The 14,377-nt window shown below is 49.5% G+C and overlaps 1 protein-coding gene across 2 annotated transcripts in view; it reads right to left on the minus strand.

Moving 5' to 3' along the window:
• Positions 1 to 1,118: 1,118 nt before the first annotated feature.
• The window catches only part of SCARA5 (scavenger receptor class A member 5), a 132,090-nt gene continuing 118,831 nt past the window's right edge, over positions 1,119 to 14,377 (minus strand). For both annotated transcript variants that reach the window (XM_084997774.1, XM_005670449.4), the window contains exon 9: positions 1,119 to 3,211. In XM_084997774.1, the coding sequence (XP_084853900.1) occupies positions 3,075 to 3,211 (137 nt within the window). In that variant the 3' untranslated portion in view covers positions 1,119 to 3,074. The remainder of the gene's footprint in view (positions 3,212 to 14,377) is intronic.

The following is a 14,377-nucleotide window of genomic DNA, read 5'->3' on the forward strand; positions in this document are numbered from 1 at the left end:
GAGGATGACCTGGGGATGCACGTCCTCTGTGACAGCTGTTCTAACTGAGGGGTGAGCTGGTGGAGAGGATTAAATAACAAAGCTCCAGTCAGACCCCATCTCAGCCCCCTAAAGCGAAAGGTGGAGGAGAAGGAAAGAAAGGAAAGGAAATGTGTCCTAGGGAGGGTTGAAGGGAAAGCTGTTCAGAGAAAGACAAGGGATTCACAGCGATGACACTTTAGAGAAAGGTGAGAATGCCCATCAGAAAACAGTGTAGCTGAAGAGACCACGGGCTGCCTATGGGGAGAACGGTCTAACTCGCTTCTATGAAGCAAATCCACCAAAGCTTGACCCCAACACACGTTGGCCCGAAGGTGGGTTCTCAGGTATTTGAGGTGAGAGAATAGCGATGCCTTGAAAAGTCAGCGAGGAAAGGATGAATGGCCACTGGCCTTGCCACTGGGGCTGGATACAGGGGCTGGAACCACAGTGATTTGGGGTGGTGGTGGGGTATCACTCAGCTTTGAGTGGAGAAAACCAGGACACCGCCTTTGCACATTTCCAGTTAAGTCCACATTTCCCTGTTGACGTCCTTCAGCAAATTATCATGGCCCACGGCAAGCTTGGGCCATTAGCTTTTCTGAAGGGCAGTGATGAGCATGTGGGCAGGACTACGCCTCAGCCTGGGCCAGCCCCACACACCGTCTGCCCCGATCCTCTGCCTGGGAGTTCCCGCCTCTCATTAGGTGATGAGGCCCCATCACTTCACAGACCTTGTACCCAACTCTGGACAACTTGTACCCAACAAGTCAATGCATTTCCAGGTGAAAGCATGTTCCCAGGTGAAGAACTCTGGAGATGAGCCAATAGGGGTGTTTGTTCCTTTGAGGACTACAAAAGCAATTCTCTTACAAGCTGGGCCTTGATTATCATTTTGTTGCTGGGGAACCTTTCCTTAGGTGACCTAATAAGGTTTCAGACACCATGCTCTTGGTCTAGACTGTGCTTACTGTTCTCGAAGTTATTTAAGCAGCTTCTTGCAAGTCACCCTACTGAAAAGTGATCAGACCCATCCAATTTTCACCAATCCTTCCCAGGCAGGCTGAGTTTTCATGAGAAAGGATGTGAAGGAAAACTTGTTGGTGACATGTTTTTAGATTTATTGAAATTTTCTCTTACAAAAGGTCTGCTGCATTTTAGGCCTGGCCTAATTTCCTTTAGTCCCTGAAAGACGGGTCCACAGCTATTTCCATGGCCTCTTAAGTAGGAATGTAAACTTGTAGATGTTTAAGGTTCAAATGCTTATCACCATTGTTTTTATTTACCATAAATCAAGGCTCGTGTTTTCTCAAATGAAAAGACCAAGTAAGAAAGTCACGTGGGTCCTTCACTGGTGGGATAACTGGATTCCTAACCACAACAGACTTGGGGATTTATTTCATCCAATGTGATCTTTTTCCACCTTTAGCATTTTCTTGTTTGAATGCAAACATTGCAATGTGCTGGGCTATGTAGGAAAGAATGCTTTCTTCATATATGCATACATATCTTGGCTCCGGGAAAAGATGCACGAGTACGTGTTATGTAAACATAGCAATCGGTCAGAAGGAGAGTCTCTGATCGTTAGGACATTAATGAATAGCAAGCATATTGCAAGCAAGGAACAACCAATAGAGCATATCGGTCTAGTTTTCAGCTGGGAACTCTGCTGGTCTGACACCTGCAACGTCCCAGGTGGCACTTTCCCCAGCTAAGTGATGCTCACCAGCTAGGACAGGTGATTGTGTAGCCCAGGCCTGACTGCCTTCATGACACCCCCAATGGAGGTGGGTCTGTACTCCCCCTAAATAGCTCCCCAGGCCTAGAGCACATACATATAGCCCAGTCTGACCTCCTCCTCATGTCAAAAGCAGAATATGATCTCCCCACCACTACAAAAGGGGTGCAGACCGAGGACTCGCAAAGGCCTATGGCCTCTTCTTCCCCCAAAGGTTGTAGGGAATCTTCATTTCCTTCCACTCCTGTAGGATTCATCCTGGCCACAGGATGACACTCAATGAAGCCTGGAAGGCTCAATATCATTACCTCCAAGCAGCTTTGGGACATGGGAAACATGGCTTTGACTCTGACTGCCAGATGGCTGAGGGTCGGTTTTGGTTTAACCCAGGAGGCCCCCATGTCACTCTTCAAGTTGGCTTTCCTGCTGTGTGGTTGATTGTCTGGAAGCCAGTCATGTCTGACCTTGAACTCACGTCTCATGGGTCCTGAACGTCCTGCATCCAAGTTTCTCGCCTGAGCCTAGCAAAGCCGCATGGAAGTTCAGGTAGAAACAATGGTCCAGGTCATTTTGGATCTGACTGATAGGCCAGAGGAGTGGGCCAGTAGATCAAGTGGTACCCAAGCTAACATGACTGGTAAGAAGGCTGCAGAGTGAGCAATGAATTTAGCACCCAAGACACTATGATAGTCACTCAATAAATGTTCCTTTCACTCCCCTTCTCCAAATCCAGACTGGTTCCTGCAGGAGACTTGCATTTCCCTCTTGCTCCCACAGCTGGCCTCGCCTCCGTATCATCTCCCCAAAATAACAAACACTGTGCAGAGGCAGAGTAAAGAGGGGCAATGAATCATTCAGGACTGTCTCTTGCGGGGAAAGAAGAGGTCTCTTGGCCTGAGGTTTGAGAATCATCCGAAGAGGAAATGATCTGCAGTGCCTCCCTCGCATCCTCAAAGCTGCCTGGTCTCCAAGGATCACCTGCAACTCACAAACCACAGGGAACGTGGATATGGAGGCCCGAGGCAGGGTGTTTAGAGGACTAAGCAAGATGGTGATCCAGTTGATCAGGGCTCCACACAGGACCATAGTAGAAGGGACATATGGGCAGTAGATCCCAGAGTCACACTGTGGAGCAGAGGTCCAAGGGGAGGAGGACAACAGGCCCCCAAGGTCCTGGGATGGGCATATGGGGGTACGGGGGTGCTGGGTGGGGAGGGCAGAGGTCCGGTCAGGGTAGCTCCGAGCGATGCCCCCACCCCAGGAATGCAGGAAGGAGGCTCAGCGGCAGGGCCGGGACTCTGGGCTGCTGCGCCCACTTTCAGTGTCTCTTGCATGTCACTCCAGCATCCTCGGCGTGGCCGCAGTTTGTCACCCCCCATTTGGAGAAGCTGCAGCGGAAGATGGTTTCCTCTGTGCCCTTGCAGGCAACATCATCCATCCAAATTCTCCCTGTGCCTGTGGAGACAAGTCAACACGATTTCTTAGCAGGTCTGCAGGAAACGCAGGACAGAAAAGGAGCACTGCTGTCTGTCCTTGACTCATCTGTCCCAAGCTCTGCTGTCAGTTCTCAGATCTAGTGATTCCCATCTGCCTTCTCCATTCCACCAAGACCAAGACTTCTTTTTCTAGGCTCAGTTTCTTGAGGGCAGAATAATTGATAGTGGAGATGGTGGTATTTACTGAATAGCTCCTATGTGTCGGGCACCTTACATATATGGTCTTCTCTTTCTTACCATGGGGCTGTGAGATACATATCAATAAACCCTTTTTCTAGATGGGAAAACTGAGGTTCAGAAAGCAATGGGTGCAAGGTTGCTCAGCTGGGAAGCGGCAGAGTCTGAACTCAAACCCAAGTCTTGCTGCCTCCCGGGCTCACACTGTATATGAGACACTTCTTAGCTTCTGAGATGTATCTTGTAGTCTCTGTTGATGAATATTCAGTCAAGGCTAATTAGAGGAACGATGTCAGACAGATCCTGGGTTGGAGAGATCCAGCGCCCCATAAACAAGTATGTCAGGGCCAACTCACCTCCAATCTTTTGAATTTAAAGCAGATGGTCTCTTTCTTTTCTTTTTGCTTTATCTTTCTTTCTTTCTTTTTTTTTTCTTTTTAGGGCCACACGTGTGGCATATGGAAGTTCCCAGGCTAGAGGTCTGCAGCTGCAGCTCCCAGCCTACGCCACAGCCACAGCAATGCAGGAGCTGAGCCAAGTCTGTGACCTACCCCACAGCTCACGGTAATGCCGGATCCTTAACCCACTGAGTGAGCCCAGGGATCAAACCTGCAATCTCATGGATTACTAGTCAGGTTTCTTACCGCTGAGCTACAACGGGAACTCCCAGATTGTTTCTTTCTATAACCCCAAAACAGTGGTACTTTGAGTGACAGGGGATCCCAGAATGTAACTAGACATATATGTAATGACAGGCAGAAGCATCTCTAGCTATACATAATTAGGACAGGTCACAAAATACAAAGTTGCTAAGACAATCTAGTTGAGTTTGCCTGCCTATTCACCCTACCCTGTTCACTGAGGTGTTTTTTTTTTTGTTGTTGTTGTTTGTTTCTTTTTGCTTTTTAGGGTCGCATTGGTGGCATATGGAAGTTCCTAGACGGCTAGGGGTCAAATTGGAGCTACAGCTATGGGGCCTACGCCACAGCCACAGCCACATGGGATCAGAATGACATCTGCCACTTACACCACAGCTCATGGCAACGCCAGACCCCCAACCTACTGAGCAAGGCCAGGGACTGAACCCACATCCTTATGGATACTTGCCGGATTTGTTTCCACTGTGCCACGACGGGAACTCCCTCACTGAGTTCTTAAGGGGACCAACCTGCTAGTCTGAAGGTCCTCATGCACGGGAGCTTTTACCTGGCTTTCCAGGATTGTACTTGAGCTTCAAGAGATATAAACTTTTCACTGAGGACCCTCAATGTCAGGGGAAGAGTTCCCATCGTGGCTCAGCAGAAATAAATCTGACTAGCCTCCATGAGGACACAGATTCAATCTCTGGCCTTGCTCAGTGGGTTAAGGATCCAACATTGCTGTGAGCTGTGGTGTAGGTCGCAGACACGGCTTGGATCCTGTGTTGCCATGGCTGTGGCACAGGCCGGCAGCTATAGCTCCAATTTGGCCCCTAGCCTGGGAACCTCCATATGCCATAGGTGCGGCCCTAAAAAATTAAAAAAAAAAATAAAATAGAATGTCAGGGGAATAGGGCAGCTGGGTGAGGCTCTGAGGGAATGGAAAGGGCTTGTCTGGGGTCAGAGGGGTGGAGAGGGGAGGGGCTGCCCCAAAGTCACAGACAGCCCCGCTGATAAACTGCCAGGGCCATCACCTGTGGTGGGCTCTCTGGGCTGATGGCTAAGCCAGGCCCCTGATGGTGGGAGCCCACTCGGGAGCCCTCTGGAACGATGCCTGAGCTTCAGGGCTCCCACAGAAGCAGTGGCTTAGAGCTTTGCTACTCAAAGTGTGGTCTTAGACCAGTAGCATCAACATTGCCCAGAGCCTGCTAAAAATGCAGAATCTCAAAACAGACTCACAGATCTTGAAATCAAATTTGTGGTTACCAAAGAGGGAAGGTAGGAGCGGGATAAATTACGAGTTTGAGATTACCATATACACACTACTATATATAAAATAGATTTAACATATACACACTACTAGATATAAAATAGATAACTAACAAGGACCTGCTGTATAGCACAGGGGACTCTACTCAATATTCTTCAGTAACCTATATGGGGAAAGAAGCTGAAAAAGAACAGATATGTGTATATGAATAACTGATTCACTTTGCTGTACACCTGAAACTAACACGACATTTAGTCAACTCTACTCCAATAAAAATTTCAAAAAAAGATTCTGAAGCAAACTTTTTTTTTTTTTTTTTGGTCTTTTTGCCTTTTCTAGGGCTGCTCACGCGGCACATGGAGGTTCCCAGGCTCGAATCGGAGCTGTAGCCACCGGCCTACGCCAGAGCCACAGCAACGCAGGATCTGAGCTGAGTCTGCAACCTACACCACAGCTCACGGCAATGCTGGGTCCCCAACCCACTGAGCAAGGCCAGGGATCGAACCCGCAACCTCATGGTTCCTAGTCGGATTCGTTAACCACTGCGCCACAACGGGAACTCCTGAAGCAAACTTTAATAGAAATAGTCACTGAGCTGAGGAAATAGGGAGCACCCACCATTCATATCCCCTTTGCTGAAAATAAATTTCTAAACAACAACAACAAAATGCAGAACCTCAGGCCCTGTTCAGGACCTACTGAACCAAAAGCTACATTTGAACCAAGCCGTTATGCATTGAAGTTGAAGAAGCATCAGTAGAGCAGAAAAGTAGAACTTTATAATAAATAAGACAAATCTGGAGTCAAATCTCAGCTCCATCTAGAAGAACCAGTTTTAAAACTGGGAGGGGATTTCCAGGGTGTTTGGTGCTAAAGCTGGGTTGGTTCTGGATAACCCAGGATGGTTGGTCACTCCAGCACCCAGACGTGTAAGGTCTAGGAGCTGGCACTAAAAGTCATGGGATTCAAGGTCATAAACTGGGTTCCAACATGACTGACTGTCAACCTAGGCGAGTTAAATGAGATAGCGCCAGAGTTGCTGTATTAAAGGGCTTTGAAATAAACCAAAACCCTATACAAGAGCTAGCTCAAGGGTCAGTACTGGACTCTGAGGCTAGCCCAACCTCCTCCCTGTCCCATCACTCAGCAACCAGACAGTCAGTCCTAGAGGAACTGTCAGGACCAACTACGGACATCTTTACACTGTCACTCACCCCTGGACTGCATGGGAAATCCCTTTACAAAGAACATCAAGGGAACCGTTTTGCTGCCCACCGTGTCTACCACGCGAACTAAGTGGTTTGGACCTGTTTTTGTTACGCCAGGATTTTCGGCATCTGTTGTCACAACATTGCCGAGCAACAAATTCGGGGACAGAGGCTTCCTTGGATGTTGTTCCTGCACCCGCGCCTCTTCTCTGGCCAGATACAATGCGCCTCTTACACAATAAGCCCTTTGAGGCCAAGCAAAAATTCATAGATTCAGTGTCTCCTGGAAAACACATCAGTTTACAAATTACCCAGGAAAAGGCTGCAGGCCCAAGAGCTCCATGGGATTAGTCACGCCCCAAACAAATAAAGAAGCAAAGGGAAGAGACCGACAAATACAGAACAGGCCCAAGGTTACCCACCCTGGGGCATTTGCAGGATCGTGAACTCTGGTTGATGTTTGGCCAGGGAATTCTGGCGAATGTTCAGTCATGGAAGAGCTACTAAAATGAGAGCAGCACCGTTACATCAGCAGCACTGGACATCTGTAATTCCTGGGGCATGGCTGAAGGGCTGATTAACCCTCAGACCATCTCTGCTCCTGCCACATGAGAGAGGCCAGAACACCCAGGATCCAGGTACCAGGCATCCCTTTAGCTTCAGAGTGGACACCTGAGACTCAAGTGTGGCCTGGGGACCTCGAGGTCAGTATCACCTGGGAGCTCATCAGCAAGGCAGGGTCTTGGGCCCGCCCAGCCCTCATTAGAGTCCACCAAGATCCCCACAATTCAATGTGCGTTGAAGTCCAAGACGCCCTGCTTAGATCAGGTCTGCTCTTCTGCACAGGTTCTGTCTGTGAGCTCTGTGACAAGCCTCGTCAGGGAAGCAGGGAGGGGGGTACTCTGTGCCCCACTTTACAGTCAGAGCATTAAAGCAACAGATGTTTTATCCGGAGGAGGCAAAACTGGGACTAGAGGCCAGGTCTCCTGACACTTAGAGAACTAGTGACTGTTGGAAGGTGATCCTGTTGGGATGAGTAGTGGTGGTTTTATTTTATCCTTATCATTCATTCATTCAAACACTTAAGAGCCTACCTCATACTCAGCACTACTCTACTTTTTCTTTTTCTTTCTTTTTTTTTTTTTTTTTTTGCTTTTTAGGGCCACATCCGCAGCACATGGAGGTTCCCAGGCTAGGGGTCTAACCGGAGCCATAGCTGCCGGCCACAGCCACAGCCACAGCAACTCAGGATCTGAGCCACATCTGTGACTTACACCACAGCTCACGGCAACACCGGATCCTTAACCCATTGGGTGAGGTCAGGGATCGAACCTGAAACCTCACGGTTCCTAGTGAGATTCATTTTCACTGTGCCATGACAGGAACTCCGATCAGCACTATTCTAGGTGTTTGGACTACATCAACAAACAAAAGATGATTGGGGGAAAAAAAAAACCAACACTGTTGGTGGGAATGGAAACTGGCATAGCCACTGTGGAGAACTGTGTGGAGGTTACTCAAAAAACTGAAAACAGAGCTACCATATATGATTTAGTAGTTTCACTCCTGAGCATATATCTTAAAAAACCAGAACTACTAAATCAAAAAGATACATGCACCCCAATGTTCACAGCAGCATTATTTACAATCGCCAAGATATGGAAGCAACCTGAGTATCCATCAACAGATGAATGGATAAAGAAGATATGATATGATACACACATACCCATGCACACAATGAACCACTAGGCAGCCCATAAAAGGATAGAAATGTTGCCATTTGAAACAAATATGGATGGACTTGGAGGCCTTTATACTAAGTGAAACAAGTCAGACAGAGACAAATATTGTATGACATTACTTATACGTGAAATCCAAGAACTACAACAAACTAGTGGCTATAACAAAAAAGCAACAGACTCACAGAAACAGAGAACAAACTGGCAGCTAACAGCAGAGGGGGAGGGGCAATGTAGGGGTGGGGGAGTGGGAGGCACAAACTATTGGGTGTAAGAGAGGCTGCAGGGATGTGGTGAACAACACAGGGAAGAGCCAACATTCTGTTATAACCATAAAGGGAAAGTAACCTTTCAAAATTGTATAAAAAGAAAACCAAAGTCTCTGCTTTATAGGATCAACGTGTGAGCTGCTGTATGTTTATTTAGAGTAATATGAAAAGAAGGAGTGAGTTACACTGAATCCTACAGGCTGCAGGCTGCCATCAGAGCCTCACACAGGAGCAGGCAGGACAATTATCAGATATTTAAGAGAAAGGAAAATGGAGGCCCCAGAAAGGTTAAGTGGCCAGTTCCACAATTATTACGGGGAAAGAGATCATGACCCAGGCCTCTGACGTCTGGCCAGTCCAGTCCCTGTTCCTTGTAGGACCCCAGTACACAGTGCACAGCACTGATCACTAAGCCAGGAGGTGGCAAACCCAATTCTGCCCCCACCACCTACTTTTTTGTAAATAAAGTTTTATTGGCACACATCTGATTCTGGCCCCTCATCTGATTACATTTTATCTGTGGTTGCTTTCATGGTACATCTGTAGAGTTGAGGCATTGTCAAAGAGACTGCAAAGCCTAAAATAGTTACTCCCCGGCCCTCTAATGTTTGCTGACCCTTGCACTAAGCCACCTTCCACTATTTGTATTTTATCTTAGAAAAAAAGGGTAAAAAGTGCTAATAACGCTGTAATTAGATGTGTACACTCCCAACTCCATCCACGCTCCCACCCACCAAACGGTCTGCATCTGGACTCACCCTCACCTCTTTCGTCTGTCTCACCGAAAGATTTTCTCTGAGGGTCCAGAACTAATTCCCGGATGTGCCCTAGTGATCTCACCAGCCATCACCTCCCATCTTCTCTACCTGCACTCACTACCCACCCCCTTCAACAGCTCTTGGACCAATGTAAAATTTAAAATAAAGCAAAAAACAAAAAACCAAAAAACCTCCCAGTCTTTCTCATTTGGGCCTTTCCTTGCTTTTTTTCCCAGGGAAACTGATAATTTGATTCTTGAGCCCTGTCCAGGAAAACTTTTACGGTGCCAGACCACTGAGAGCACTGCCAGGGCTTGGCAGTTTCTTGGATTACACTGGGGAGGACGCAGGTTCACAGGGACGGAAGTTCCTTCCTTCCTCTCCCCCACCTCCTGTCCCTCCTTCCTCCCTCTCACGTTTAGCCAGTACCTATCACGTCCCAGGCACAGTTCTGGGGTTTGGAGCTCTGCCCTCAAGATGTTCTCACATACCTTGGAGATCATGAGTGTTGGAGAGGGACGCACAGAAGACCGCCAAGGAGCAGAGGGGCGTGGCTACGTCATGCGCTGGGGGCGGAGCCGGCCCGAAGGAGCCAGCGAGTCTCCCCCAGGAGGTGATCCTTGAGGGGCAGAGGAATTAGCTAGGTGAAGGAGAGGGAAAGGTATCCAGACCCAAGGAACAGCACGTGAGAAGATACGGAGACGGGAAACAGCTGGGTGAATTCAGAGGCCGCACGTGGATGCAGGCGGGTGAAGGGTGAGCCAAAGGTGGGAGGAGGTGGGAGGCACATTAGCACTGGCCAAGGGCCCTAAGCTAAGAAAACAGATTTGATCCCGAGATCCACAAAGGCCCACTGAACATTGAGCAGGGGTGTGACAGGAGCAGGAGCTTTTAGAAAGATCCTGGGCAGCCAGGAGGAAGGCAAGGGGTGTCAGCTTGGAGAGGAAGGTATGGGGCAGCAGCTCACAGAGGACTATAGCTGCTACTGCACCCACCTGACTCCCCCTACCTCCATCCAAAAAGTAGCACATAAATGAGCACCACAGGGCCTGCACTGTGCTAACTGCTCACCGGCCATGATCTCATTTCGCATTTGCAATCATCCTGCCAAAGTGGAAGGGCTGAAGTCAGGAGAGGTTAAGAAAGCTGCTCCAAGGAGTTCCCATAGTGGCACAGTGGAAACGAATCCTACTAGGAACCATAGGGTTGCAGGTTTGATCCCTGGCCTTGCTCAGCGGGTTAAGGATCTGGCGTTGCTGTGAGCTGTGGTGTAGGTTGCAGATGCAGCTCAGATCTGGTGTTGCTGTGGCTGTGATATAGGCTGGCAGCTCCAGCTCCGATTTGACCCTTAGCCTGGGAACCTCCATATGCCATGGGTGTGGGCCTAAAAAGACAAAAGACAAAAAAAAAAAAAAAAAAAAAGAAAAAGAAAAAGAAAGAAAACAAAAAGAAAGTAAGCTGCTTCGGGTCACTAGGCTGGTATGTGGCAGATTTGTGATACTAGCTTTGGTTGGACCCAGAGCCTGAGCTCCTAAGGCAATAGCAGTGAGGACAGAGAGGAGGGGACAGAGTTAAGGGACCACAGAGACTGATACTGGTAGAATCTGTAGGATGCAGGGATGGGGGTGAGGGTGGGAGGAGGGACAGGACTGCAGTCCTGGCTGGAAGGACAGGCACAGCGGGAAGAGACCAGGGCTGATGGAGGGCGGGCCCAAGGCTTTGGAGACTCCCTGAGGCTGAAGCTGAGCAGACTGGGGCTGGGACGGACAGTTGGGGCACCTGTGTGATGGGAGCCTGTGGTCAGAAGGGCGTCTGGACCTGATGCACTGCCCACCTTCTGCCGGGAGAAGCGGGCATCCTTTCCCTCTGCCCCAGAGCTGCAGCGTCATGATACCCCTTGAGAGTCTGTGAACATGTCTGCTTCCTCCTCTAAACTGAACACGCTGAGGTCAGAGACAAGCTGACCCAACGCTAGTGCCCCAGTGCTGAGCCTAGCCCTGCCCATGGAAGGTGCCAGAAGCTGTCTCAGGAAGCAGGGAGTGCAGCGGGGCTGGATGGATGGGCACGAGGCAAGCTTGCTGGGTCAGTCCCCTCCCTTCCCAGCCCCCACTTCCCTCTGTGTACCCAGGAATGACACCTGCCTTGCCTACCTGTCCAGGTCTTGGCTATCACATGACCTAAGCGATTAGACAACAATGGGGAAATAACGGTGCAAATCTGATGTGGACTGGGAAGTGAGTCTGGCATCCCACTGGCATCACAAGTGGCAATTGTAGAGCATCCCGTCACGCCACATGATGCAAAAATCAAGGGAGAAAGGAAAAGGCCACAACGGCTCAGTTTTAGCTAGTCCTGCCCATGACATTCAAACGACGTACTGGGGCTTCTCTAAAAGAGGTTATGATTTTTTTCCCCTCCAAGGTTTTAATTCCACTTATTAGGGAGAAGTCCTCCTTGGAGCCAGAAATAGAGAAGCGAGGACTGTTCCCACTGCTTCTCTTCCTCCTGCAAACAAAAACAGCCCTTTTCCTTGAAGAAAACAAGCTTTAGGTGGGAGGAATGTGCTCTCCCCCGGTGGGCTGCCCTCCTCAGAGCCGGACTCTTTGAACTCCCCATGCTGGCCCTTAAGTAGAGAGGCTGAGATGCTGGGGTCAACCAGCCGCTCTCTGCCAGCTGTCACAACAGATTTCACAAGCATCCCTTCAGTGAGTACGATTGTCCTAGTCTGCTCAGACTGGGTGGCTTATAAACACAGACATTGATTTCTCACGGTTTTGGAGGCTGGAAGTCCAAGATCAGGGTGCCTGCGTGGTCTGGTTCTAGGGAGGCCCTCTTCTGGCTGGCGGGCTACCGACTTCTATTTTCCTTACAGAGGTAGGAGGAGGGAGCTCTGTGGTCCCTTTTATAGGGCACTCGTCCCATCATGAGGGCTCTGCTAGTGACCTCATCATCTCTCAAGGGCCTCCCCTCCCAAGACCATCGAAATGGGCGTTAGGATTTCAGCATATGAATGGGGGGGGACACAAATATTCAGTCTACAACAGGGATTAGGGTCTAAGGGACAAGATTCTGAGCAAGAATTGTGGTGGCCCAAAGTGGGGACAAGGAGAAAGGCAGCTGTGAGGAGTGGAGGGTTCCACGGCCAGTCAGGATGTGACCCAGCCCCGTGTCCCTGTCGGAAAAGGACGCCCCTCATCTCAGCACAAATCCCTTTACCATCTGGCACAGTGGGCTGGGCAGCCACGGTCTCTGGCAAGACAGTAAATGCTCTGTGACCCAAGGAGCTCCCACAGCAGGGCCAGTGGTCCCTCCCCAGGTCACAGGGAGACGCGGCAACCGAGTGTGAGAGGGTCAGTCCAAATCCCTCCCCGCACCTGCTGGGATGCGGGACCGCATGACAGGTGAGCAGGTGCATTTCAAATCACAGGGGCCCAGAATAGACATTACAGACTTTAGGTTACAGACACCAAGATGCCGAGGGGAGAAGCAACAAGATCACACAGCCCAGCGCTGGGGGGATGGGTACATTATTATACCGGCACTGTGTTCACACACGTGGGACCATGGTTTTAGTTGTGAGTCAACACAAGTTTCTCTAGGTTTGAGGTCTGATGGAGGACAAAGCATGTGTGACAGCGAATGCTTGCTTTTAAGTGTGAATGTGTAGTGTGCTAGTGAATGCGTGGCACACGCTAGTGCTCTCAGTTCACATGCAGGTCCTCATATCACCTTGCAGGGTGGCCACAGGAAGCGTGCCCAGGTATAGAAGAGTGTCATGGGCTGAACTGTGTCCCCCTCAATATCCCTAAGTGGAAGCCCTAATGTGGCTGTCTTTGGACACAGGGCCTTTATAGAGGTGATTAAGGATAAATGAGGTCATTAGGGGGTCCTAATCCAAAATGACTCGTGTCCTTATAAGAGGAGGAGACACAGACACACACAGAGGGACGACCATGTAGGACACAGCTGGAAGGTGTCCATTCATTCACAAGCCAAGGAGAGAGGCCTCAGGAGAAACCTGCCCACACCTTGACCTTGGACTTCCAGCTTCCTGACTGGGAGACAATAAAGGTCTGATGTTTAAGCCCCACGGTCTGTGGTATTTGTTATAGCAGCTGAGCTGACTAATACAGAGGACTAGCCTGAGGGGCAGACACAGAGCTGTGGCTAGAGACTGGAGCTGGGGAAGAGCCAACCTCTCTGCAACAGGAAAGGGACAGATGGCTCAAATCAGCTGCCTGCCCAGGAAGGGTCTATACCCCTCCCTCCAAGTCCCTTGTACCGTCAGTGAGAAGGGAGATGGGCTTGATCCTATTAAAGGAAAGCAACCAAGATGGTGAAGGCTGTCAAAATCTTATCCTCTGAGGACAAGATAAAGTATCTGGAGACATTCATCTGAAAAAGAAAAGGCTCAAAGAGGAGTGGAGTGATAAAAACACAGACTATTGAGCCACCTGCTTAGGCTTGAACCCAGGCTCTGCCATTTGCCAGCTGTGTGACCTTGGACAAGTTATTCAACCTCTCTGTGCCATTGTTTCCTCATCTGGAAAACAGAGATGATATCTAGTGTTGTGACGATTCCATGAGTGGTAACATGTTTGGAACTAAGCCTGGTACACAGGAAGTGCTACAGAAACATGAAATAATAATGGAAATGTACGAGGGGTAGGTGGAAGTGGGGTTAGCTAAGTGCCCCGAGATGCAGAACTGAGGATAGGGGTCAACAGGGGTTCTGACAGGAGACAAAAAATGGGAGTCAGGAGCTCCCATTGTGGCTCAGTGGAAACGAACCCGACCGTAACCGTGAGGGTGCGGGGTCAATCCCTGGCCTCTCTCAGTGGGTTAAGGATCTGGCATTGCCATGAGCTACAGTCTACAGTCACAGAGGGGGCTCGGATCTTGCATTGCTGCAGCTGTGGTGTAGGCCAGAGCTGCAGCGCCAATTTGACCCCTAGCCTGGGAACTTCCACATACTGGGACCTAAAAAGAAGAAAAGGGACTCAATTCAAGGAAAGGAAGGAATGTTTCAACAATCAGAACTGTCTGAAGACTGACTGGCTTGCCTG

Source organism: Sus scrofa, chromosome 14 (genome assembly GCF_054392235.1).
Source record: "Sus scrofa isolate SSC_HxYL_T2T_F1_AM1 chromosome 14, Sscrofa_HxYL_maternal_Yorkshire_Landrace_v2.0, whole genome shotgun sequence".
In the NCBI taxonomy this organism is placed as follows: Eukaryota; Metazoa; Chordata; class Mammalia; order Artiodactyla; family Suidae; genus Sus; species Sus scrofa.